This window comes from Carassius carassius, chromosome 8 (genome assembly GCF_963082965.1).
Source record: "Carassius carassius chromosome 8, fCarCar2.1, whole genome shotgun sequence".
NCBI classification, from domain to species: Eukaryota; Metazoa; Chordata; class Actinopteri; order Cypriniformes; family Cyprinidae; genus Carassius; species Carassius carassius.
This window is the reverse complement of record NC_081762.1, coordinates 15,759,344-15,787,233: the sequence shown is the minus strand read 5'-3', so window position 1 is coordinate 15,787,233 and position 27,890 is coordinate 15,759,344. Positions and strand designations below refer to the sequence as shown.

Below are 27,890 nucleotides of genomic sequence, written 5' to 3'. Positions count from 1 at the left end.
TTTGAGGCAAAAAATAAATCAATCATAAAAATACTCCACAGGGTAGGGCGAGTCCTTCTGAAGTGAATGCATTTGTGTAAGAATAATATTTATATTTAAAACTTTATAAAATGTAATCTCTAGCTTCTGCAAACTGTCATAAATCATGAGTAAATTATGGGATAATTTCCATGTTTGGCTGAACTATCCTTTAATACTATCATCGACTGATGTGATAAACAGAGAGAGACAGAAGACTTTAAATCCTTTATGGATCACAGTAGATATGGGCTGTTGTGAAAAGCAGTGGGAAACCGTGGCCTTGCTTGAACCATATTCAATCTGCCTGAACACACTCTGTCCCAAGTGATCAGTTTTGATACATGCTTGCTCTGCAACATCATCTCAACTGAAGGAAAACATCTTGTATCCACAGTGTATACAATTTATAAAATCTACAGTGCACAAAAGTTTAATGTTAAGAGAAAGAGACGTAAAATACATTAGAGCCAGCACGACTGCAGTCAATAAATATCACAGACAAGTTTGCTATTTGTTTTTTGTCAGACAGACTTTAAATTTGGTCTGGGGATTGTGCTACAATATCAGGTTTTAGCTGATATTTCATCTTACAACAGCAACAGTACAATGAAGATGCCTGATGGAGTCTATCACAATTGCATTATGAGAAGATTTAATCTAAGAGAAATAAGGAGTCCCCAACAAAATCCACATCATGGCATGAATCTTTCAAAAATATTAATTACTATCAGTGGTCAGACCTTTCAAGTAGTAAGGCAATAATAAATCAAACAAAAATAGTCATTCTGAAAAGCTCAATGAATTCATGAGTGCTAATGTGATATGAAAGTTACAGTGAAGTGTGTCCACATATAGTGACCAATACTCAGAAATTGTGCCCTGCATTCAACTTATCCAAGTGCACACACACCCAGAGCAGTAGGTATCAGTGGGGGTCTGGTGTCTTGCTCAAGGGTCTCACCTCAGTCATGGTATTGAGGGTGGAAGAGAGCACTGGTTATTCACTCACCCCACCTACAATTCCTGCCTGACTTGAGACTTGAACCCACAACCTTTGGTTTACAAGTCCAACTCTCTAACCATTAGGCCACAACTCCTCCATACGATGCCACCTTTGTCAGTTTTGTGAAATTTCATCCTTGCTAGATATTTCTCTGTCAACTGTGAGTGGTATTACTGGAAACTGGAAATGTTTAGGAACAGCAGCAGCTCAGCCATGAAGTGGAAGAACACGAATTTCAAACTTCCACTGGCAGTAAAATCAGTGCAAAAACTGTGCAGCAGGAGCTTCATGGAAAGGGGTTCCATGGCCGAAAACCTGCACGCAAGCCTCACATCACCAAGTACAATGCCAAGCAGCAGATGGAGTAATGCGTAGCACACTGCAACTGGTTTCTGGAGCAGAGGAAACCTGTTCTGTAGAGTGACAAATCACGCTTCTCTGTTTGGGTTTGGCGGATGTCAGGAGAACGATACCTGTCCGACTGTAAAGTTTGGTGGAGGAGGGATAATGGTATGGGGAAGTTTCAGAGGTTGGGCTAAGCCTTGCACTTCCTGTGAAGGGAAATTTAATGCTTCAGCATACCAAGACATTCTAAACAATGCTTTGCTTCCAAATATTTGGGAAGAGTTTGGGAAAGAGCCTTTTCTATTCCAGCATGACTATGCCCATGCAGTGCACTAAGCAAGGTTCATAAAGACATGGTTGGGTGATTTCGGTGTGGAAGAACTTGACTGGCCCACACAGCCCTGACCTCAACCCCGTCGAACACCTTAGGGATGAACTGGAATGGTGAGCCCTTCTTGTCCAACATCAGTGCCTGAACTCACTAATCTCAAAACAGAAGAGTGGAAGCTGCTAGGTGTTATGGGGGAAAAACTCTGTATTAATGTCTGTGTATGTAGAATGCAATGTCACAAAAGGTTCTGTTGGTGTAATGGTCAGGTGTTCCAATACTTTTGTCTATATAATGTATGTTCAGTTTACATTTCACCACTGCACAAACACAGCTTGTTTATTAATTTTATTCACTGTGAACACTATGACAAATTGCTTGTGATGTTCCTTGTTTAAATGTCACTTTGGATAAAAGCATCAGCCTCATAAATGCATACAAATGCAATCATAAGAACAATACTTTGAGTGAATCCTGGCATTTTCATGTCACAGTTGTAGCCCCCTAAGCTTCACTGGATCTGTGACTCAGTAGTCTCTCAGCACCTTCTCACTTCAGAATGTAAACTAAAGACGATCAGCAACTCTCAGCCATTAAATAACATTTTAGCTATCACAATTTTTAAGTGATTAAAGAAAACTTAAAAAAAACTTAACTTGCTGATTTGGGGGAAACTCTTAATAATAATGGGTGTCAGTCCTAATTTTAGAGTATTTCACACAGCATTTTAGTGCTAAAACCAGCTCCAAAATCTGCCAATTGTGCCGTCAGTTAATATCTTGTGAGGTGAAAAGCTGTGTGTTCATAAGAAACCTCACTGCAGAGGATCCACTGGTGTGCAAGTGATGTAATTTCTCCAAATATGTTTGGATGAAAAAACGAACTCATCTAAATCTTGGATAGCCTGATGGTGAGTACATTTTCAGCAAATTTTCATTTTCGGGAGCTATTCCTTTAAGAAAATAAGATAATAATTAAACCAGGCACAAAAGCTCAGTGTAAGACAGTTTATGTGGGACACATACACATCTACAAACAGCCATTAGCATCTCCTACGCGGTCCCCGTGGTCTTCTTGAGTTTCAAATATCTCAAATTCTTCTCCCCTGTGACCTCAGAAAGAAAATTGCCTCCTACATCATTATCATCTATGCCAGTTGCCATGCAGGGAAGGTCAGACTCAAGGGGAAATGCACAACGTTTATATGGTAGTACATCTGCATGACTGCCACCGTTTATCTTTCCCCAGCACCTTAGAACTAATCCTCGCTGTTCACGCCATATGAGAAGCAGGGTGAGCCACAGGGTGGGACCGTATTAACCCAAAGCTATTTGCAGAATTTGAAAAGAAAATTTGGGGGCTAGGGATGACTGAGATGTCTGACTGATGCTGCCAACCTGTTATAGATCCCCTTTTAAACGGTCTTCTGTAGTCAAGTCTGGCACTGATTGCTGTCTTGGCCATCAACAGTCACTGAATACATCAATTCACTGAATGCATTAAAGAAAATATTCATAGATGAAAAGTATTGTTCATGTTCTAAAGGAAAAATTTTGCTTGTATGTTAAAAATACGGCTTATATTTCACAGGCAAGATGATGCTAAATCACCTAAAATATTTTACTAATTAAATATGCAGTGCACTCCAGAAGACTGGAAATGACAGTGTAGTATTTTGAGTGATAATCAGAATAATTATTTTTAATGTATTGATAAGTGACGACACAAAATATGAAAAGTATGAATTCAGAATAAATAAATAAAAACCCTGCTGAGAAAAAAAAAAACAAATAAAACAGGTATTTTACGTGTTAAATTAAATTAAATTAAATTAAATTAAATTAAATTAAATTAAATTAAATTAAATTAAATTAAATTAAATTAAATTAAATTAAATTAAATTAAATTCAGAATTTATAAGGAATTATGTTGATTATGCACCGAATACTGTACTGTATATTTTATTTTAATAAACTTCAAAGATTTTTTGAGGAAGAAAAAAACTGCAGAAAAAAAACAAGCATAACCTGGTCTTAAGGACCTTTTCAGCATTTTTTCATCACTTTTCAGCAGAATAAAATAAAATAAAATAGAAATCATTCGTGGCAAGAAATTATAAAGATTTCTTCAATATTTTTTAAAAGACTACAGGAATTTTTGTAAGGGCACTTTATATTTTAGCTTAATGTGACAGCTGAGTCTAGGACAGCTTCAGAGTTTTTATGAGTAACATAACAAAGCTTGCAGATTTGTGTATTAAACTTGTCAAGCTCTCCAGCAGTTCTTGATTAATGAGAATAAGGGAAGTGGGAGAAATGCTTGCCTTCCGAGTGAAGGGTGCAGTACCGTTCACCAAAGCATTTCAATAAATCTCAATAAATTCAGAAAAGTTTGCAGAAAATCAGAAATGTATGATTACTCCCCTTGAGACATTCATTATTTTCCCTAGGGTGAATGTGCAAATTTCTTCAAGAAATAAACATAGTGATCAAAACCTCTTTAATCTTTCAGTCTTCTGCATTTCATAAGATTTCGGAGGAGTGCACATTAGCATCATGCTTCTGTGTGCAGATTTTCCAAGCACGGCTCCATTAATGCAGCATTCAATGCGTTCCTTTTAATCATTTAGATTCAAAAGCTTTAGTGCCCAAGTTTAGCATACTATATCATGATTAAAGTACAATGCTCCCGGGAAAAGTTCAAAATATGACCTTGAATGTGAAATATAAAAATTAAAGGCAATATAAAAGCAGTGAGACCCAGAATAAGGCATATCCACCTCTCCACCTCTCTAAGGCATTTGTGTTTTAATATCCAAGGTTAGATGGCTCTTGATGTAATGAGTGCTCTGATGTCCTGTCATCGTTCTCTGCTCACTCCCTTTTATCCCCTAATTGACTCACTTAAGGGCCATGTTGCGTTATTCAACTGCATAAATAAATAGCACTTTGATCCCCCAACTACTGGCCCATGATCTTGAGGATAATGCACCCATTTAGTTCAAGCGTCTTCTCTTTTTCCCTAAGGATACCCACTCGAATACTGTGGGTGGACAAAATCCAACACCAACTGACCTTCAACCAGTGCATTATCATTGATGCGCCACTGCTTACTTTGTAAATCTCTCAATACACTATAGATTAGCCATCTGTAAAATAGAGCTATTTAAAAAGATTCCTTTCAGTAGAAGTGCGATTTCTTAAGGCAAGAGTTAATTCAAAGCTTCGCTCTTGACACACAGACTGTTTGCAGACCCTGTATAACCTCCCGAGATCGAACTTGAACTTCAAAGTAGATCAAATAACACATATGAATATACAATGCTTATAATAAAATATTATGTATATATATATATATATAAATATATATATATATATATATATATATAAGTATATATATATATTGAGAATCTAAATTAATTCATACCACACCAAAATGGTATAAGAAAATTTGCTAAAACTGCATTTGTTAAAGCAAATTACAAACATATCCATTTTATGTTGAAGTTATACAAATACATAAAATCAGAATTACGCTATTACATTATCAGATTCATTTTATGCTGAAAACAGCAATGTGCTAAAATTGAGCTTATTTTGGGACATTTCTAATCATAATGTTACTCTTTACATTTCAGTTCTGGAATCAGAGATGAGCAAATAATCTGCTACAGACACAGATCACACATAGACTCTTTATCAAGCGCAAAATCATTTCACATTATTTATGCAAAGACTCGTGTATGAGCTACAACCCCCAGCCACTGTCCACCAGCACTTAAAGAAAATCAAATGGAGAAAAGATAAAATTAGCTATTCAATTTTGAAGACAGAAATTGAAAGTGCACCTTGCCTTTTTCCTCAGCAAATTCTATTGTTGCTTTATCAACAAACAATCAGGCCTACAATATCATTCTCTATAAAGGAACATTAGAGAAAACTGCTGTTATGTCAGAACAGCAGCAAAACAACAGACCCTGATCTGATTTCTTCTGCATCCCTAAAATTATAGATGACCTTTCCTCAGTCTCAACTTATATTTTTAATTGCAATGCAAATGCAAATCCCATCAAGTTTTAAGTCTGTTGTCATTATTTCAGTGCCTGCAGAGTTAATCACTTCGAATGTCGTTTGAGTTTTGACCTTAGTTAAGGTTAGCAATTAACTCAGTGTCCCCAAAACTCAAAAGCTGATGCTCTGAAGATCATTACTGGTTTCAAAAGGTTGATGCATCAAATCACAGAGTAACCAAAACTGATAGCTTTTGGTCACCATTCGCTTTTACTGTAAAGACATTCTGCTATAAATGTCTCACCTTGTGTTCCATGCAACAGAGAAAGTCTTACAGGCTTTGAAAGATTCAAGGCTAAGTAATGGTGAGAGGTTCATTTCTGGGTGAACTATCTTCTTTAAGTTTCTTCTTCCTCTTAAAAAACACCTCTACCTACATTGTCAGGAACATCCACTAGAGACTCATTTTCCTATCTCAAAATGTTGGAGTGTAGAAGAAAGGAGTTCTGTAGTTCTACAGAGCGGACAAGAAAGTGTGTTGCTATCCCCCTCCATCAACTCAGCAGCAGAGGAACTGGATAGGACTGCAGTGATATATATACTTTTTTTATTTTATGGCTAATAACCAAATAAATATATGAAGCAGGCATATAGATTTGAGTTTGAAGAACTTTACCTGTATAGTTTCTTAAAGCTTCCGTTTATTTTGTTTTTCCGTTCTTTTTGTTTAACCTGTTTCTCAGGTTAGACGCCATATTGAATTTAACATGAATGGAAATTAGGCTGTGAAGGATAGACTTACAGTCCCTTCAGTGTTATGCACTATATAAAGGTTATATATCACAGTTTTTTCCAGAAGGACGTTTAGTCAGCTGAATAATCTGTGTTGTTAAACAAAAATGCAATTTATTAAACTCATTGTACTTCTATATCTGTACTTCTATATCTCACAGCCTCATTTTCATTCCTGTCGAAAATAAAAAATATACCCTAACTAAGGCCTAAAGATTGAGTCTGCACTGTGATACAACAGACAGCATGCAGTGCCGGTTTGAGCAACTGACAATAGAGAATATCTGACCGCTGAATGTTGCAATTGACCAATCAGGATAAAGTATTCCAGAGGACCATGTAAAAAGACTTGCAGACTTGCAGGGTCTTGTCTCAGCTTCTTCAGATGTGTCATAAACAGTGCTCTGACAAACAACATTGCTGTCTGGCATGAAAGCTCTGACAGGAATTTTCTTGCAGACCATAGTAAAATGCACCCATTGGGCAGTTTATACTATGACTGGGTTTATACTATACCCTGCCATTGAAGACATCTACACTGTGTGGAGAAAGAGGAAGTTCACTATCATCAAGAAGAACTTCAGTCATCCTTCACACAGCATGTGCACTCAACCACCCTCAGGGGGAAGTGTAAAGATCCTTCCAAACACCACAAAGACCACAGTTTCACTATGAAATGCAGTTCAGTTAACAGAAGTCTCTGTTTTATCATGCATACATGCATTGCATACCAACATACAGGCTTATCTGGATTATATGGACCAATAAATTGCACATCACATCATATTTATTGCACAAGTCGCATTCAATAATCTGTCTCTTCTAAGCAGCTTTACAAACATTGATACTCAAAGTAAAAGACGTGCAATTGATTTTATAGTTGCAGGATATTGCTCTAGCTGATTTATGCATACATTGTCTATGGTATTATAGTCTGTACAAAGTGTCCCTCATGTGTGTTACTGTCTGTGTTGTGAATAGATTTTCTAAAGAGTAAATGCTCCAAGGTTTTCCAAGAACTATTTGGGTTTTCTCCAGAACAGACAATGAAAATGACTTTGTACAAAGGTTAATGCTCTAATAACAAAGTGAACATTTTGGTCTATTTGATTCATTTTTAATTCAAATGAATTAAGTTGTCATATCTTCAAGAGACACTTTCTAAGCAGCAATTTAACATGCTCGTATTTAATGATTTTTGTTGAATGTGTTTTAAATATTAGGCCTTCTTTTTTATCACTCTGCTTTATGCTGTTGTTACATCTTTGTATGTATGGAACAGTTAACCTACCTTCTCTGTTATTTAGTGTTATTGCGTCTAGCAGTAATTTAACTATAGTTTGTTACCCTCATCAAGCACAAATGCAAGACAATAATTATGTTTAACGCACAGCAACCAAAAAGATTGTCAAACAACAAGAGAACAAAAAAGTAACCACATCATCACACAATCATGCAATTATATAAGAGACTGAATATATCCAAAGCTATTTTGATGGCTCTGAAATGGTAAGATAAAGTGTATTTCTCTTGGTTATTTTACATGCTACATTCATTTAGTGTTTCCTTGAAGCTGCATAATTTAAATTTTAGGATTGGGTTGGGTGATTCAATTTATCTAGCTCTAAATCTCTCCTCAATGGTGCAACACCAGAGCCATCAAGTGGCTGATAAAAAACATAGTCTTACTACTGTAACTCAACTTTTAATTCCTGATCTCTAAGACTACTTACCTTCACCCTATGCAACCCTTCGGCTCATTCAAAAGAAAGGGAATACATTTTTGAAATTGAATATGCATTCATTTTTACATTAACATTCTGGAAAAAATGTTTTTAAATGTAACAACTTCTGCCTAGGAGTGTAACCAGTCTATATTATGAGTGCACTTATGGTAATAGAAGTGATCTAGATGTAACTGAGTGCAAGTAAGTGTTTTAAGGTACTAGAAATTGAATTGTAAGTGTTCAGTAATGTTTGGTATTATGTATTGGAGTGTCCTTGAAATGTAAGTGTAGTGTGGGTTACTTTAAGAGTATCTGAAAAGCAGACAGTGTATATTAGGAATCTACTTGAAATGCATTGGCAGTACTCGGGACAAGTACAACAGATTGTACTGAGTGCAGTGAGAGTACAATTAAACTGAAACAGACAATGTCACATTGAGGGTCAGTAACTAGATGCCACACACTTCAGTTTAGAGCAGAATAAGAGTTTAGAGTCAAATACCTAAAGTTGAAAAGCTTCAGGGCATTTTTAGCTTCAGGCCAACTTTCAAGATTTGACTGCCAAGACAAACGCAACCCATAATAATGAGCTGAAGTAAAATCTCACTTGTCATGCTGAAGTAATTAACCAAAAATCATTTAAATTGACAGTACCAAGACTTTAAAGATGCTGAAACCATCTTTTAAATTGAGTGGATTTGCTCTGAAGCACCAACAAATGAACGTGTTCTCATAACCCTGGGAATTAACTCAGAATGCACTGAGCAGAAACAATTGTTCAAAACAAACTAATTGATGTATGTGTTTAACATATATTTATTTCTGTATTAGTTACTAATGGCAGTAATCATGTTTGTATGATTGTCTCAAATGTGTCAGAAGCAATCAAATGTTTCAAGCAAAACTCATTAGTGACAACCAAGAGCACAACCACAGCTGCCTTCATTTCATACATTTCTTAATGCATCTCATGAAAAATGCAATGAAATGAAATGACAAACATAAATACTGTGATCCATAAAAAGTACTGCATAATAATACTGCATGAAAAGGGGACGGAGAACGGAGGATAAGATCACTCCATGCTTTATGTTCTTGTCTTTTTATGTATTTAATTAACTGCTGTTTTTAATAGTGTGAAATGTAAAAAAAATAAAAACAATTAGGTAATGTAATAAATAGATCATCCTCACTGAAAAGTACAGGCAAGCGTAAAACAGTTCTTACATTGGCTGATACTGACCTCTAGTGTAAAGAAAAATCAAAGTAGAAGGTTTATGCACTAAATAAATACAACACAAATCCAGCAGGCAAGTATGAATGCTCAGATTATATCCATTAAAAAAAATTATTTCAAGCCTGAGAAACTGTTTTCGTGGGACTGTGTCTTTTTACATTAATTTTAGAAAAATGCATAGAGCAGCATTAACTCATATTTGTAAAGAACAGGATTGACTACCCCTGGATTACACCAATACAAATTGTGAAAAGATGTGTGTCTCATTCATACATGCTCATTTAAAATAAAATCAAGCACATGCACAAGCTAAATGCCTTAAATGTAGGCTACTAAATTCGGTGTACTAAACTAAAATATAATTCATGCTGATATGTACCCAGACTACAGAATAGGGCTGCACTGTACTAAATCACTGTATCTGACACACGTAGGTGGCATATCCATATGTTTCTATATGATTAAGGCATGGATCAAACGTTTCCACCACTAATTAAAACTCTTCTCGCTACAGTCACAGACACCCTTAGCTTTAGTTTTAATTCCTCTAATCTTGCATCCTAAATGAATAATGTGCATAATTTGGTCCCTAACAGACTCCTTTGGAATCAAATGCAAAAATAAACCTAGGCCTACTTTTTTCATCTTTTCCTGAAGATACCAAGATAGGTTGGCTAAATGGTAAAGACTCAATAGGCTACATACACATAAATTTAGACAACATTAAATGAATTGAATGAAAGTGGAATAGCTATTTTAAAGCTATTTCAGGGCTACTAGTGTCACCTATGTAGACCTACATGTTCTTAAACAACAAACACAGCTCAGCGGTATCATGTCAATTATTAAATAAATAGAATTTATATATATATATATATATATATATATATATATATATATATATATATATATATATATATATATATATATATATATATATATATAATTTTTTTTTTTTTTGGCATAGCTTTTGTTTGTAAATATAGTTAAATAGCCTACTATTACTGTGTGTGCATGCTTCTGAGTTTATCTGAGTTTAACAAATCACTGGCAAAGTGAACTGTGCAAACAATTAAGCTCTCGAGTAATGGTTTTATGCAAGTTTCCTTTAATAGATTGGATCAGACGAGTGATTCATTTTTGAATGTGCCATCTTCTTTGGAAACAGCTGGTTGACAACAAACAAATAATATTATTAGAGAAATTGATTCACTGCTCGGTAGGCTATACAGTAATTTCTCAAACTTGTTAATGATTAAAAACAATACATTTTAAACTATTTACCAGACATTTACTTTTTTTTTTTTTTTACTGTTATCAAGAAATGAACATTCATCTTTATATAAACGCCATATTTTATAGCTAAGTGAGAAAGGACCAGCATATGTGCCTGTGAGAGCCCCTTCTGTATCTGCTTGTGTCCAAGAAGCTGATTCATATGAAAACCACTTTTTTTTTTTTTTTTTTTGCAATGTTTGCGTAAAAAATGTTCAGGATTTTATTGTGAATTATTCTTTATTATATTATTTTTCTAGAAAAAATGATTAGCAACGTTCATTGTGATGCAATTGAAAAAGCCATTGAGAGGAAGAAGAAGAAGAAGAAAAAGATGAAGTGGGGAAAGTTTCTGTCACCTTCTGTCAATGCAGTGGTCTCAGCCACTACACCTGCTGATGGTGCCAAAGCCTCCTCCTATTCTTCGCCCTGGAAGTGCAAATTTCCATCTCTGCGCCGGGACTTCCACAGAATTCTATTAGTGATTCTGCCTTGTGTCTTGGCTGAACTTCAGGCTGCAGCAGTTCTTGAAGGTTAGAGAACTTAAATAAAACTGTATTAATTAAGTCCTAAATAATTCAATAGTCTAATATATGATTTACAACAAAATATATCTCATTTCAACTGAATTTTTAATCTCTTAACAGATGCAGCTGGCGATCAAACTATCCCTGAAGCAGATCTTGACTGGTGGGTGATGGGAGAGATGTTGTGCGTTAATGCAGTTCCGGATAAAGCTAAGCTGGCTGATGTTTCAACATTATCACCAACCTACATCAAGCACTTGGGGTAAATGTCATCACAACTAGTTAACAGTTGGACACACTTACTCACACATAAAGTGTTTTCATTATTGTTTAACTTACATTCAACCTTATCATCCTTCACTAGTTCTCTTCCAGGATACCCATGCTCTTGATGGTTTGCCTGTCCTATCTGAAAGAGGAGGGCAAGCTTCTATGAACATACTGGCCTACATACATACACCTGCCCAGTAGATTATATGGAGTTTCAGCTCAACCGCCTTCGCACCTGCGACAGGTAATGTCACAAATCCACACCTGCGCTCGTTTCAGACTCTCAAACTGAGATGCCAAATGTCTTCTGCTGTTTCAGCTGTGGCTTCCAGAAGAGCTTTAGAGAGGATTCCAGCTACCTCTTTGGTGATCAGTCCTCAAGGATGCCTCACTGACAGCCTGAACAGAACTTCAAAGTGAGTGACATCCACTGATCTATAATATAACAGTGGTGACATCACTGATTATATCATATTTGTAGAAGGAAGTCAACAAGTTTAAACAGTTTCTGATTGGTTGATTTCTGTGTTGTTTGTTTTCTCCAGACATCTTCATTGGACTGCTCATGCAGTGAGTGTGCTGGCACTACAGACTCTGAGGCCCTGGAATTAAACACCTGTCCATGGGACGACATCCTATTAATCAGTTTGTACCGTGCAGAATAACTAAACATGAAGTAGTTCATAACTTCTGATCATCTGAATCTCTACAGGATCCTGGTACTTCTGGTCATGCGCTTTGACATTACATCGTCAATGCGCAAACTGAAAGATCAACTAAGTCCCAGAAGAGTTTTTGCTGTCCTATAGTACAGGTACAATACGAAAAACATCTGACATCTGCTGGCCAGTTACGAACATTCACCTTAAACAGTCTTAAAAAAACAGTGTCAGAAAGATATGTGTAATGAAATACTTTTGAATAATGTTTAAAAATTGAACATTATAACATCTACTAATCTGTTTTCTCATTTGGTGCATGATATTTAACAGAGAGCAAAGAGATGAAAGTTACCTCTTTGGTGATCAGTGGAAGTCAACAAGTTTAAACAGGGGGTGGTGTTGGCGCAGGCGCAGTGGATAAGACACATGCCATTGGTGTGAGAGACCCGGGTTCGAATCCTCTTTGAGACACCAATGTGTCCTTGAGCAAGACACTCAACCCCTAGTTGCTCCAGAGGCGTGCGACCTCTGACATATATAGCAATTGTAAGTCGCTTTGGATAAAAGCGTCAGCTAAATGAATAAATGTAAATGTAATGAAAGTGATAGACAGAAAAAGCCCAAAACAATGGAAAAAGAGCAAGACAAAGAATGCAGATGAGCCTGCAAGACCACAGGAAAGATATAGACAGCAAGATGTAAATATGTAAAAAACACCACGATTCTAGGGCTCAAATAGAACTCAATGCTCAGTCGAGTTTTATCAAGTCACTGTTGTTTTGTAATTGAGCAGTGACTGGTTGATGGTGCAGTTGTGAAGGAACAACATCTAAGCTTAGTGAAGATCCTTCTGTGGCTCCTCTGGTTGAGACAGCAGCTCATCTGTCTTCCTTGATTCCTCATTGTCACGCTGTGCATTGCATCTGTCCATCAGAACATCCCTTTGTAAGGCCAGTTTCTGAAGACTTTCAGTCAATAAGTGTCTGGTTGGTTTATTAGCTGTACTTCCCCTGGCTGGCAGCGTTTGCCTCGTAACCATCTTCCTTGGACAGATGCATTCATCTAAAACTACAGTTTATCATGTCACCCTGGTGTTTGCTTGTGCCAACATCCTGCCAGCCACACCAAAATGTTAGATCAAGTCTTCACATCAGTAATTTCAGATCCAGATGCCGGGTCCTGTCAGATATCCAAATCTTATTAACGTCTTGTCTGGAACCCAAAACCAGTGTTTTGTCCGCTACCCAAACTGTATTAAAAGTCTTCTGTCAGCCAATAAGTTGATTGAGAAAGCCAGAGAAAAGCAAAAGCAAAAGTAACGATAACAAAAAAATAAAAAAATAAATGAGCATTAATTTATAGAACATTGACTTTGACTTTGTCTGACTACCACAATTGCAATTATCTCTTATTCTTGAAGACAGATGTAGGCTACTTTAAAATCACACAATAAGACTAAACATTGATTGGAAATAATATGTAATATAATCATGAAATGAGTGTATAAATTGTTTCAATATGTAATAATTAAAATAAAACATGTACTATAATTTAAATGGGATCTCAAATAACACTTAGTTAAACTGATAATTATAATTAAATACTTTACGTGTCCTTTATTATGTTTGTCAACACAAATGTCTTTAACACATGACGAAAGATTATTAAAACAATGATTTAAAATGTAAATTGTTAAATTATTGCATTAAAAAGTGTTAAGAGACAGTAATAAAAGTGTAGTCTAAGTGCACTAAAGTGTTTTTCTTTTCATTAATATATTATATTATAATATCTGCAAATTCCGCTTTTTAAAACGTGGACAAAAAGTGCACATTCAATATAATTCAATGCAAACTCATTTCCCACAAGGGTTTGCCCAGAGACTCACCATCTAGTATATTTTTCCTTTGAATAAAGTATTTTATACTACACATTTTTAAAATACTTTTATACTATAATGAATTTGGACATGCTCACTTCTTAATTCTTTTTTTTTAATTTAAATTATGTATTAAACATTTTTATCTGGGTGATAAAGTAATCGTTCTTGTCAGAACCATGGTCAGAACACGAGTGTCACTAGAGCGCGCTAGTAACCCGTTGGGCAGAAAGGTTTTGGGCGGAGGCTCGTGTCGTCAGCACGTCGCTCCTCCCAGTTCTATGGTGTTTCACGTAACCAGTGGCCATTTTACAAAACAAGACTCGGGAGTGCAAGGTAACCAAGCTCCACTGTAGTTTTTGAATATATACCGCTGTTTAACTTTATCTTTTACTCTCGGAATATTTTTAACGGTTTTTCCCAGTCTGCTTGTGTGAAAATGTCTCGTGACCGGTCCCGTAACCGTGGAGGATTCCAGCACCGAGGCCGCGGAGGAATCGGGATGCGCGGCGCCATGGGAAACCCAAACTTTCGAAATCAAAACCAGCATCCTTATCAGAACCGAGGAGCCCATATGGGTGGCGGGTTTAAGCCGAATTTGGGAAACCAACCCATCCAGGCCTCTACGCCACAGAAGCCGCAAGAATCAAATCAGAACAAGCCAGCGGTGCAGTCACCTCCGGCGCAAGCCCCTGTCCTGCCCCAGCAGAGCAACAACAAAGGCCCGTCGCCACAGCCGACCGCCGGTCCCGCTCAGCCGAAGATCCAGTCTCCACCGCCGCAGAATACCGTGAAGACCCCGGACCTCGGTTCCCCACAGAACCAGCCCAAAAAGATTCAACCCGCCCAAGGTGTGATGGGAAATGGCCAAAAACCGCTTGTTCCCGTGATGAAAGCCCCCGAGCAGACACCTCCACCACCACAACAACCGATCACCAAGAGCGAGGACGGCTCTCAGCCTCAGGTACAATTACTTCATACTTGGGAAGTTGTGGGGCGCATACAATAGCATTGTTTTAATCGAGAACGTTAGGGATTTGAGCACGTTACATTTGTTCGATGACGTTAGTACGTTGCTGGTGGAGATCCGCCATTTTGTAGACGCTTAAACAAAACTGCATATTGTTCTCCCTGTTATCTTCGTCCCTATTAAATGCATTGATACCTGATAGTTTATTTCGCCTTTTGAACGTTAAGAACGTGTTTTTCTCTTTGTGCTATCCTTTCGATTTTTTTTGTGGACAGGTTGTTTGATAAAAGTAGGTAATATTTGACTTGTGCAGTGTAAATGGCTGTCGTTCACGCTCACTGCAAATGAGTCAAGTAACACTGACTTGTCTGTCAAATCTAGCCGCACGATAGGCTTGCCTTAGATTTACATTTTTATTTCATGAATGTTTGTCAGGAATTGAGAGCAACGCTGTCTTTGCTGCGCAAGCCCGGGGAGAAGACCTACACTCAGCGCTGCCGTCTGTTTATTGGGAACCTCCCAAACGACATCACTGAACCTGATTTCAGGAAATTGTTTGCAAAGTATGGCGTGCCCAGTGAGATTTTCATCAATCAAAGCAAAGGGTTTGGGTTTATCAGACTGGTAAGATTTACAGCTTGGATATAATGCTAATAAATCTATTTATGTAAAAAAAAAAAAAGCACATGTAAGATGTAAACTATTTTTTTTTAGGAATCCCGTGCCTTGGCAGAGATCGCAAAAGCTGAGCTGGATGATATCCCAATGAAAGGCAGACCACTTAGAGTTCGTTTTGCCACTCATTCTGCTGCACTTTCTGTGCGCAACTTGTCTCCATATGTGTCCAATGAGCTGCTGGAAGAAGCCTTCTCTCAGTTTGGGATGGTGGAGAGGGCTGTAGTTATCGTAGATGACCGTGGCCGCTCCACTGGGAAGGGCATTGTTGAGTTTTCTTCCAAGCCAGCTGCACGGAAGGCTCTTGATCGGATCAGTGATGGAGTGTTCCTTCTCACTTCGTAAGATGAAATTCTTTTAATTTGCCAAATTTGGCTGAAGAGCAATTTTTGTGAGGTTCATAAAATATTGCTTCACTTAACCATTCTATTTATTTTCTAGGGCACCCCGTCCGATTGTGGTTGAATTGTTAGAACAATATGATGATGAGGACGGTTTGCCAGAGAAACTTGCACAGAAGAACCCCAGTTATCAGAAGTAAGTTCCAGATGTTTTACATTGTACTACTAGAAACCTACTTTATTGGGATTAACAATCAATTTTAATTCATTAGCTGGTTGTAAAACCACTTTTTCATGTAAATGAAGTTGGACAGATGGTCTGAAAAGCATTTGAGTGTGGTCATTTGGCAGCTGGTAAAAAAGACGTTATTCACCATGTGTTTAGTTTTAAAGGTTGAGCACAGCTTTCTTCATTCAAATGAATCTTTTATGTAAATGTTTTCCCCTCTTCATGGTTTATTGGTCATAATGTTGGTCAGAATTGTTAACAGCTGTGATTTGATCTCAGGGAGCGAGAGCAACCTCCTCGGTTCGCCCGTCCTGGTACCTTTGAGTTTGAATACTCCCAACGATGGAAGTCTCTTGATGAGATGGAGAAACAACAGAGGCAACAAGTGGAGAAGAACATTCGTGAGGCCCGAGAGAAGCTGGAAGGAGAGATGGAAGATGCTTATCATGAGCACCAAGCAAACATGCTCAGACAGGGTGAGTATTGTCTCTGCTGAGCTGGTGTGTTTGTTTAGCCTTTTTGTTAATTAAAAAAAAAAAAAGATTATGGGGTGAATAATTGATTTGATGGATCATTTTGTTTCAAAAGACCTTCTTAGACGTCAGGAGGAGCTCCGCCGCATGGAAGAGTTGCACAGTCAGGAGATGCAGAAGCGTAAAGAGATGCAGCTCAGGTATGTCTGATGTAGTTTGTTGTGGTTCTGGAAACCTTTGATGTAATAGTAGTTAACTGATTGGTCCTCAACCTCAGGCAAGAAGAGGAACGCCGTAGGAGAGAGGAAGAGATGATGCGGCAGAGAGAAATTGAAGAACAGATGAGGCGCAAACGTGAGGAGTCTTACAGAATGGGAGGCTTTATGGATAATGTTAGTAATGCATTCAGAAAGCTCTTAGTATTTAATTACCATGTTGGTCAAATTCTTTCAAGTAAAATATTTTCCTTTTTTTTGTAGAGAGACAGGGAGATGAGAATGAATTCCAGTGGAGGCCTGGCGTTGGCTGGTAAGATGTTTTGTTTCTCTATGATTCATTGTCTAAACATTCAGTATTTCCACACTTATGTGCTGAAAGTCTGTTAAAACTTTAACTCAATCTGCATGCCTTCCAATCTTTCTAGTTCATACTTTCAAAGACTATAGAATGCCCAAGATTTGTCACGTGTATAGTTTTGAATGGCGAAAAATGCAACGCTCAATTGCAGGAAGCCCCGCCTTCTGAATGAAAGAGCCAATCGCTAGCAGCTGCCGTTAGAAGTCCCGGTTGCTGTAGTTACAGTCAGTGCTCTGAGACGTGCTCTTAGGACTGGGCATGTGCACTGGATGATCTAGCCTGAGAAATAAGCTTTTTATAACAACATTTGAGCAAAAGAAATAACATTTATAACCCCGTTGTTGTCAGATTTCTTTGGTGATTTCAAATATGAAATGTAATCCTAAGCTTAGTGAACCGTTTTGGAGAATTTGATGTTTCCCCAATCAAACAGATAGGAGCTGCACCTGGATGCCAGGAGGTGTTTCAAAGATGGCCGCTGAGTGACATTTGTCTTAAAAGGACTTTGGTACTTTTCATCGCATGTAGAAAGTCTGTGAAATATAAAAAAAAAAGTAAACAATGTATGTTATAGTAATATTTCAAGACGAGCAATTTAAAAGTGAATCAACAAAGAACAGCAAAGGGTGCCCAAAAGAGCTAAACTGTGAGCAGAATGTTGATTGGTTGACTAGAATCGTCACTTTTGCATGAAACAAGAGATAAAGATAGCTCCTTCACTCGTTCCGTTCTGCTGATAGTGTTGGGTTGGGCATATTTACATCAGTGCACAAACACAAGAAAAAAATAGCGTGTATTTTATATTTTCACAAAGACGATAGCCGTTTCTTCAATATGCGTTCTTGTCTGTTCTTGTGGACTTGTGAAATGTCATTGCCCAAAATCCCAATAAATTTTCTACATATTGCTGTTATTGTGTCATGAAATGTAGTTTTAAGAGTTTTTTAGGTGAGAATGTAATTGTTTTAAATTTAAATCTGCAGTTTATTTATTCTATTCAGTAAATTTGCAATGCCGATTTCGGAGCTCCGGGAGCTCAGTGCTCTTGTATCCGCCAAGAGCAGCTTCTGACATTTTCCGCTGGCTCTGATGTCTCTGTAGAGATAAAACATGAGATTAAATTAGTTTTTGGCTGGCTATATTTAACAGGCATTCATGGTCTCATGAATCTATTATTTGTTCATGATCATATCATTTTGGTTGAGCACAAAGTTGTTTAACCTCATTTTTATTTGAACTTTACCGTAGTACAGCTTGTAGCATATATAATGATATTATATAATGTATGGGATAATGATACTAATAATGTATGTTTTTTCATTTATTTTATTTTTTTTGTTAAACAGATATGCCGTTTGGGTCACCTAGCCAGAAGTTCCCATTGACCGGAATGAATTTTGAAGGACACCAGGGAATGGGGGGAACAACACCTGGGGGCATGGCGCCCAACGAAATGGTAATGTATCCCTGAATTGAAATCGAGAATGAATGTGGTCTGTGTTTTGTATGCACCATAACCTTTGAATGGAGCTGTTGTGGTTAATAGGAATTGAGGCCATTTTGTGTTTTAAGGTTTCACGTGGAAGTTAGGTGTGGATGGACTATTTCTACACTTGTCAGTGGGCAGTGTATTTTGCTCCCTGTTGTGATTCAATTATAACATCTCCATCTATTGGCAGAAGTCATTGTCAGCACTCAAGCTCAGCTGCCATTACTTTCCTTCTCTTGTTACTTTGGATGTCTGTCTGTACTAAAGCCCTAGAATTTTTATACAACTGTCTGCTTGCAACACCAACTTGTAAGTCCTGTCTAAATTGCAGAAAAAGACAGGCACTTTTACGCTCTGTTTGATGTGTAATTTTTAAATGAGCAATGTGCCATCTTTTCAAACACAAAGCCTGGTGAAATAATACCCTATGACATGCTGTTCTTGTTTTGTGGTGAAATACCTTTTGTAGCTGGGGGTTTTTCTTTCTTCAATTTACAGTTCCAAATCCATGTCAAAATCATGTAAGTGCTGCAGTGGTTCCCGCATGGAAATGCTGTTTCCATGCTTTGAGCTCTTTTTCGTAGTGTCGACCGACTGTGGGCATTTAGTGCAGATAGACTTAAAAGCAACTTAATCACAAGATGAATGTGACATAGTTACAGTGATAGTGTGAGATGATGTGGCTGAGCTTTTGAGGAGCTGGTTGGAGATGTGATGGTTGGGATACGTATTACATACAATTTTGTTGATATTGGATGGCAAGAGTGGGGTAGGGTTTGACCCATATTAGCTGTAATGAAAAGAACTCTGGAGTTTTTCCTTGAACGTGGCACACATTTCTGTAAGCACCAATGTGTCCTACCCGGTGTGCTTTTAAATATTTCTATTTTAATTTAAGAGTTTAAGCATTTGTTTCAAAAGAATTACTACAGCAGTTTGTAGTAAGAATGTTATATTCTGCTGTACTGTCACTTACTGTTTAAGCCTTTTTAATCCATACATAGTGAATTTGTACTACATCTTCCTGTCCTGAGCCCTTGCTGGGAATGCTGTGTTGCAGCAAAGTAATTCAGCAGCCAAACCAGTGTTTTACAGATTGTTGCATTGTTGAATGTGTTGCCTTTGTGCTGCTTTCACTGCAGTATCTTTTAATAGCTGAACATTTTTGTTGCCCAAGTCACAGGCAGCGTTATTGGGAATATGGGAGTTGGTATTTCCTTCCAGTAGGCTTCAGCAAGCCTCAACAATAGCTCCACATTTCAAAAGATGTTAGTGTATAATGTAAAAAAAAAAAAAACTTATTTATGGCTATTTTCTCATTCTGTTGTCAAATGTAAAACCAGATTTTGGTATTATTTCAACATGTTTAATGAGTTTATTACAATAGCCTTCTATTAGCAAAACAGGCTTGATTTTGTATTAAAATTGAATTGTTTTATAAGTGTCTTAAAGCAAATATTTTGTCTGAGTAAACATTATAGTTGTATATCTGAATATTAAAAGTGGAGCTCTCAGATTTAACACTTAAAGTCAACATGAAATCAAAATGGACCCCATCTGCTTTCTTGTTGTTTTTATTGTGTATTATTTATATACCGGTAATGTTTTTTTTTTTTTTGCTAATTATAAAATGTTATTGCTTGCTCCACCTCTAAAATGATTGCCTTTGTTGGCTTCATGGTTCACCTACATTTTGTCATGAGTGCTGTTTGTGTTTTAGGAGGAGAATAGTTCTCCACTCACCTTCAAATCTAACTTTGACATTACGGCTGTGCAAATAATCTAATGCAATTGTCATGCGCATCTCGTCAGTAAAGTCAGTCCACTTATCAGTAGTAAATCTCCATCACCTGCATTCAGATTAAGCAGCATTCGCTACACTCACTGACAAGTAGGCAATATCACGTTCATACTCGCAGATGAATTGCATTCGATTTCGAAAGCGATATTGCCTAGCTAGTAGGGCTGTCACTTTTTATTCGAATATGCATTCGAACATGACGTGAAATATGTAATCAAACTATAAATAAAATATCCGGTTTTTAAAATGCATTTGTAGCGCATTTTTTTTTTACAGTCTATGATTAGACCGTTAGTTTTTTATTTTATTCTTTGCCATCTTATCCAGTAGAGGGCACTCTAGACGTATTGTAGCATAGGCCCATGACCAAATCAAGCCAATAATAGCTAGTAGCCAGTAGGGCTGCACGATATTGGGAAAAAATGACATTGCGATATTTTATGTTTCTGCGATATATATTGCGATATGAAATCGAATCTAATTTTTCTTACAAACAAAAATGGTGTAAGCACACTTACATTCTCATTTTAAATGATTTAAACATCAACACCATCGTGTCAATTGATTAATATGCACGAGGGAGCGAGAGCAAGACAGTTCACGTTGTTTGAAGATGTTAATATATTTGTGATTGAATCTCCATTAGGCTATGGTGTTTTTTTTTATGAGCGGGGGGAGCGGGCACGTAGATATTCGAATATATTGCATGATATTTGATATCCATTCGAATTTGATTTTTCTCAAAAGTTACAGCCCTACTTGTCAGTGAACTTACTGTTGTGTGTAATGAATGCCATTTACTACTTGATGATTTACTACTAATCACGGCTTTACTGAGATGCGCATGACAATCGAATGCGTTTAAATGCACCGCCCTACTTTTAGTCCTGCTTTGAATTTTTTCCCCACTTGTTGGCTTTCACTGAAATGTTGCTTTACAGAAGAAAAATGGGTTACAAGTGCAGTTTCATGTTGGCTTTAAGTGGTCAACCTCTTATGCTGAAAGAATTGGACTGACAGCAAGCAGATATAATGGCAATTATTTTTGCAAGTTGTCAATGTGCAGTTGCTGTATTTAATTTTAACTTAGCCATATGCTTTGAAAGTTTTTAAAGAATTTTCAAATCTGCGTTACTTTTTTGTACTGATGGGTTAATCTTGAACACTTTGAAACTAGATGTGAATTACAAAAATGCAGCTAGCATTTTTACTGCAAACTCAGGATGCTGTTTGTCACGTTTGCAGACGTCCCATTTCATCCAGTTAACCAGCAGCACTACTGCATGTCCTGAAAAATACCAGATTAACGCTGTTTGACAAACTGAAGAAATGTGGTTTAACATTAAATTATATGATGGATAAATAGTAGGGGTGTGACGAGACAAGTATCCCAAAAGATGAGACCTGAGACTGGGTTCCCAACTGGGGCGTGCAGCAATGCCGAGGGATAGTGTACAGTTCGCAGATTATTTTGCAAAAGAAACCTCTGCATGTTGATAAAGGCTACACTGTGTAATTTTCATGCTTATCATGCGGCCGCTTGCCTGAAAAGTATTAATTGAACGCAAAATATTAATTTGAGATTTTAATGATCTCAAAATGACTCTCAGTACCTGCTTTTAGCGCTTCATTATCAGTTGTAGTAGTTGTGGTTTTATCGATAACACACCACTAGATGGTGCGATTGAAGAATCATAGTTGTATTGCAGGGAGCCATGTAGAAATCTAAATGAACGATGCATGGTTCTGCTCGAAGCATGTAAGTTACAAGTTTGTGAAAGTACTGCCAGTGCCATGTACATAAAGCAGATGATGAATGTACATAAGAATTCACAAATACCAAAATGACGTGTCTCTTGCATAGGCTGTTTGAGCTGCGGCTTTTTGTGTGTGTCCAGAAGCGGTCAGAATTCGCACACGAGTACCACACTGAAATCTATCGTGCTGTCTCATGCTTGAATAGCTTAAAGCACTTTAATGTTTAAACTGACAAGGCTTAAAACCAATGTGCGAATGATAAATGTTCTTGCGGAAGCAGCACTTGCCCGATCATTCAGATGGGTGATTAGTTAAACACTGGAGCATCCTGTTAACCACAGGAAACGTTTAAGCATATTGTATTTGCAGGTGAACATAAAATATCTTACATACCACTACTGGTGAGCGAGCCAGTGTGATGCAAATATGTCTGAAAGGTCTTACATATGCCAATATGATATCGTCACGTTCACGCGAGATCAGTTGGATCTCGTCACACCCCTACTGAATAGTAAAAATTCATTATTGCAAACTAACTTTTTTTAAAATCTGAAATCACAATCTCTTTGAAATGTAAAAGTGACCATTAACACATTTTAAAATGCAATATGTATCAAATTTAAGTAAAACCCCTCATGAATACAAACGTTGAGAAATTGATTTTAGGAAACAAAATAACAATTCTTATTAAAACTAATTTGTGTTCCTAATGTAGACATTGGTAGTTGCCCAAATTGCTCAGAGGGTTTTTGTGTAAAAGTGCAAAACTCTTGGCCATAATTATAAGTTTGGGGCATCCAATGAATTTCTGCTTTAAAATCTCCCATGCAAATGGGGCTAGTAAATGTTTCCTGTAGCATTTATAACAGCAGCGCTATTGGAATGCATTGTAATGGGATTTGACTAATAAATAAATTACCCTCTCTTCCTTTTCCTATGTCACCTCTGGCACCCGTGGATCTGCGTGTTGGAACTGTTTCACCGATTGTTTTCCTTGGAACCCACTTTTATAATGCTTTGCTCAAAATACTCTGGGAACTCATGGAACTTGTTACCCATTTGTTGCTTTTTCTCCCCCACCCATGGATGTAAACTCCATAATTTCTACAAAAACTAAATACCCAACTGATACATAACTGAAAATCGTCCATGTAGCGCAATGAGCGTTTCCCGCAAGGTGGCCAAGGGGGTCCAAGGGGCATGGGTGCTGGAAACCCAGGATTTGGCAGGGTCCGTGAGGAATATGAAGGATCTGCCAAGAAGCCACGCTTCTGATCTGGCACTATAAAATCAAAGTTTGTGTGTGGAAATCCAGAGGCTCGCTTCTGGAATCACAATTGATGTATTTAAGTTTAAAGAAGTTTTAGCCTGAAAACTCATCCCATTTGTGGCAAGATTTTTTTCGTCCTGTTTTTATTTTGTATTCTTAATAGGTAATATAGTAAAACCATTGAAGCCAGCAGTGGCTTAGTGCTACCAACATGTAATCCTCTTTCTTACTAGTCTATCTTGTCATGTTACTTGTGTTATACTGGTGAATATTGTAAATTGTTCTGATCTCACTATGGCTGTGTTCTGTGCCATTCACATTTAAAATAATACATGTACATTTTCAATAAAGAGTGCAGTTGGTTCTCCAAAACCCCAATCAGATGTTCTTGGCACAATGATTAAATTTGTGAAGTGTCAGACATCTGACACCTGATACATTTTATAGGCATTTAGGTTTATTTTTTTGGTTGTTGCATATGGATCCCTTTATATTACAGTTTAAAGGTCAGATTTATTGGTAAATTTGAACAACATGGCTATTTAGGTAAATATGGTTCGACAGTCTGTTATCAGTTTTCATTTTAATTATGAAATCGGCTATAGCTGAAACTGTTAGCTTGACTTATTTTTTTATTATTTTGAGTATTTGACTTGGTTTCATTGGTTAAACAGTTGTGCCCATCTCACACACCGATTGCAGTGCGTATGCCGCCCATGTGTGGTTCTTACGCAATGCAGAAGAGGCACTGGCACATTCTGCTTTCACAAATGACCTGCTTGCCATCTGCTACTGATCAGTAGCTGTATACCACATACACATTTAATCCATTGTTTTAATTTCAAAATCCAAACAGTTTTACTGATGATGCTTTTTCAGTATTGGGATTTTCTATCGTACAGTAATACAATCTTTCATAAATGTAATCACAATATAAACAATGTATTAATCAATGCACTTGTAAAGTTGTTCAAGTGGTAAAACCTTTAAACATAGCCTACAAGCTTTAAGCATTTAAAATGAAAACTTACCGTTGACAGACGCAGTCAAATCTTATGCTTGCTTTCGCATTTAAAAGTTTGTCATCTTGCTGGTTGTAAAGAATTTAGTTTCTGCTACGTCCATGAGTGCCATCCATTGTCACCTCGTTGGGCACGTTTCCTTGCTGTAAACCTAGCCAAAAAGCCATGTGTTGACTGAATCATGCAGTTTAATTATGCATTTATGGTGTAATTACAAAATTACTGTAAAACCCATGTTTTTACTGCAAATAATGCCGTCACTTTCATCCAGCGCATGCAGCACAGCAAATATAGGAATGATTTGTACGGGAATGAGCGCTGCAGATGACCGCTCCAAAAACATTGTCGGACCACATCAGTGTGCAGTGTGAATGCTCTCACCTGCTAGCATGGGTAAAAATACACACTGCATACAAAGTGTGTGTAAAATAGACTTTAACCCCAGTCAGCTCTAGAACTTTCCCTCTAACACAAATTGTTATAACTTCAATCATACATAATAGTAATACATTTTTATAAAAAAAATACAATAAAAAAAGTCTTTAAACTGCAGAAGACAAGATAACTGGATTGAAGTTTTAGAAAACTCTTAGCTACTTATTGGATTTTGTATACATTGAACAAAACAGTACACTCCTTTCAGAAGCATATTTTGAGGTTTATGCAGCATTTTATTTCCACAGAATTGTGAAAATGTCTGTGCTCGGTTTAAATCTAATCCTTCAAATCCATTTTAGAATGTTGTTTTTTATTTTGTACAGTTTATACTGGACAAAGCTGCAGTCTGTTTTGTGACCATTTCTTAAAGTTTTCTTTTTGCTGTAAATATGAATCCCTGAACTATAAATGAATTTGCTGATTTTGAAATTCATTTAGAGCAACTTTATGTAGTCTTGTGGGGTTTATTTTGTGATTACTACCAAAAACCATATTTAATATCACTGTCGTTTTTATAGTGGATGGCAGTACACATGCATTTGTTGCAGCCATAAAGCAGTCTGCCCTTTCACTGACTTTTGTACCAGCTCACCAAACTTGCATGCTCCCAGAACAGACATTTAGACAAGCCATTTGCCTTATTAGAAGTCACAGGGTTCCCGCAGCTCCCTAAAGTCTTAAATTTACTTATGCAGTTTAAGAGATTTTATGACTTTAAATTTGAAATAAGAAAGTCTTAATTATGATTTCAAGAGGTCTTAAATTTGGGTATGGGCCAGAATTGCAATACAGCTTAATATGACAATTAAACTTCAGAAGACTTTGATTTAATTTAAAATAAGTGCTGTACATTCAAAGTCCTTTGCTACCTGCTTTGTGTACTGCAGTTACCAGGGAAACAATTATAGGTCTGCAGTTCCATAAGCGCCTCCTGCAGGCAGAGAATGAATGTGAATTTTTAATAAGCCTGTTTCTCTAATTTCCTTCCTTCAATACCAGAGTAGTTTCAGGACTGCATTTCGAGGACCCCATAGGTTTTTTTTTTGTTGTTGTTTTTTGTATCAGCGGCTCATACTATTTTATAGCACTTGCTATTTAATTCTTTATAATATTATTTTTAAGGAATTGTGTAGTTTAATTATTTTCCTAACCAACTCCTAACCCTAAACATACCCTCTTGAAACATTTAACCTAATTTATATCAATATGTCCTATATATATTTTGGTTTTACATTGTTTTCTTGTAAGGAAATAATTGAACGTGATTCTACAGTTTATTAGCCACAGCGCAGCTTCATGTCTGATGAGTGACCCACTTAAAGTGCATTAAATGGTAAAACAAAAAAAATTGCAATAAAATTAGTTTATTTTTTTAGTACTTTAATAAATGTAAAATCATTTGAATACAAATACTAATTTACAACATCCAGCAACACAGTGAACAGTTTTGCACAACTGCAAAAATGGAGATTGCTGACACCCCCTCTATTCTAATACTCAAGTTCACGCCAGGTCTTACATTTGAAAATAAGTTGGAAAGATGAACAAATGAATCGTTTCCATGGATCTGGTCTAGGCATCTTTGAATCCGGTATCCTCTGTTGGAATAGAATTGGCTAGATAGAGCTGTCCTAGAAATGCGGTCCTAGAATGCAGGGATGTAGGGTTGTTTTTTCTGGTTACAATAACCTGGGATTACTCAATGTGTATTTTAAAGTTAACCAGTTCACAGGAAGAATAATTTGCTTTTTGGTTAAAAAGAACTTCTTAATAGGAAATTCGAATGGAATGGAAATTAGAGATTAGACCGTACAGAAACTAAACTCTACTCGCTAATACACACTATATACACAGTCACACAATACTGATGTTGTTAACATTTTAAGAACAAAGTATAACAATAATATGGTCTGTTTGATGTGATTTATTGAACTGATTTTTACATTTAGTCACCATTGTAGTACGATTTATTGTAATGCTTTTCCCCTCAGTTGGTCAGTACAAACATGGCTGACATTTTACTTGCTCAGATGACAATATCCGGTGAAAATCCTTATTTGGGTCATATTCCAAGATGTAGGCTTGAATCTGTGTTTCCAAAGTACAGTAACCACACCGTGGATCACATGGTGACAGACGACCACATTCATAACTGCAATTGCAGGTTTTCAAACCGAGATGGTGACAGAGGCAAAACTCAGGGACTGCAGCTTTGATGAGATTGAGGAACCTCATTCAGATGCTGTTAACCCCGGAAAAAATGACACCATTTGCCTTTAACCCAGGTGTTAAAAAGCATATCTGTGATTCACACGTTCACTTAATTGGCATAGAGCACTTTGGCTCTTAAGGGACACCTTGGAAACTTTAATATTTATCCTGATTAATGTTTTAGAGATGATTTTTGGTCCATATTGCCCTGCCTTCAGTTCATATGCAACAAGTGAAAGTTGATAACCGGTGTAGAATTCACAGCGCACACACCTGGAACTTTTTTATTAAGTAGCATGTTATTTAATTTAAATTAGTAAAAAAGAAAAATTAAGTGTGAGGGTTTTTTTGTTTGTTTGTTTTAAATATATAAATAGTTATGATGGTGGCCTCCCAATAAATAAAAAATAATAATAATGTGTAGTATCCACAGTAATCCGATTTAAGGATTGTTGTTTGTATTGTCTTATGGATTCATTGTTCTGCAGTTGAAACAAAATGCTACATACTTTGCTAATTTATTTTTCGTTATGCCAAGACCGTAAAATTGGGTTCTTTGCT

General features: G+C 36.9%; 1 protein-coding gene across 2 annotated transcripts in view; it reads left to right on the top strand.

The window, feature by feature from the left end:
• Positions 1-14,345: 14,345 nt before the first annotated feature.
• Positions 14,346-27,890, top strand: part of sfpq (splicing factor proline/glutamine-rich) — a 33,910-nt gene continuing 20,365 nt past the window's right edge. Inside the window, exons 1-10 of one of the 2 annotated variants that reach the window (XM_059556450.1) lie at positions 14,350-15,040; positions 15,482-15,670; positions 15,761-16,062; positions 16,163-16,258; positions 16,571-16,767; positions 16,880-16,964; positions 17,042-17,156; positions 17,244-17,292; positions 18,687-18,796; positions 23,544-24,036. In XM_059556450.1, coding sequence (XP_059412433.1) covers positions 14,516-15,040; positions 15,482-15,670; positions 15,761-16,062; positions 16,163-16,258; positions 16,571-16,767; positions 16,880-16,964; positions 17,042-17,156; positions 17,244-17,292; positions 18,687-18,796; positions 23,544-23,663 — 1,788 coding nt within the window. In that variant the 5' untranslated portion in view covers positions 14,350-14,515 and the 3' untranslated portion in view covers positions 23,664-24,036. Of the gene's footprint in view, positions 15,041-15,481; positions 15,671-15,760; positions 16,063-16,162; positions 16,259-16,570; positions 16,768-16,879; positions 16,965-17,041; positions 17,157-17,243; positions 17,293-18,686; positions 18,797-23,543; positions 24,037-27,890 lie in introns of those variants that run through there. The other variant, XR_009434462.1, reaches the window with a different exon arrangement.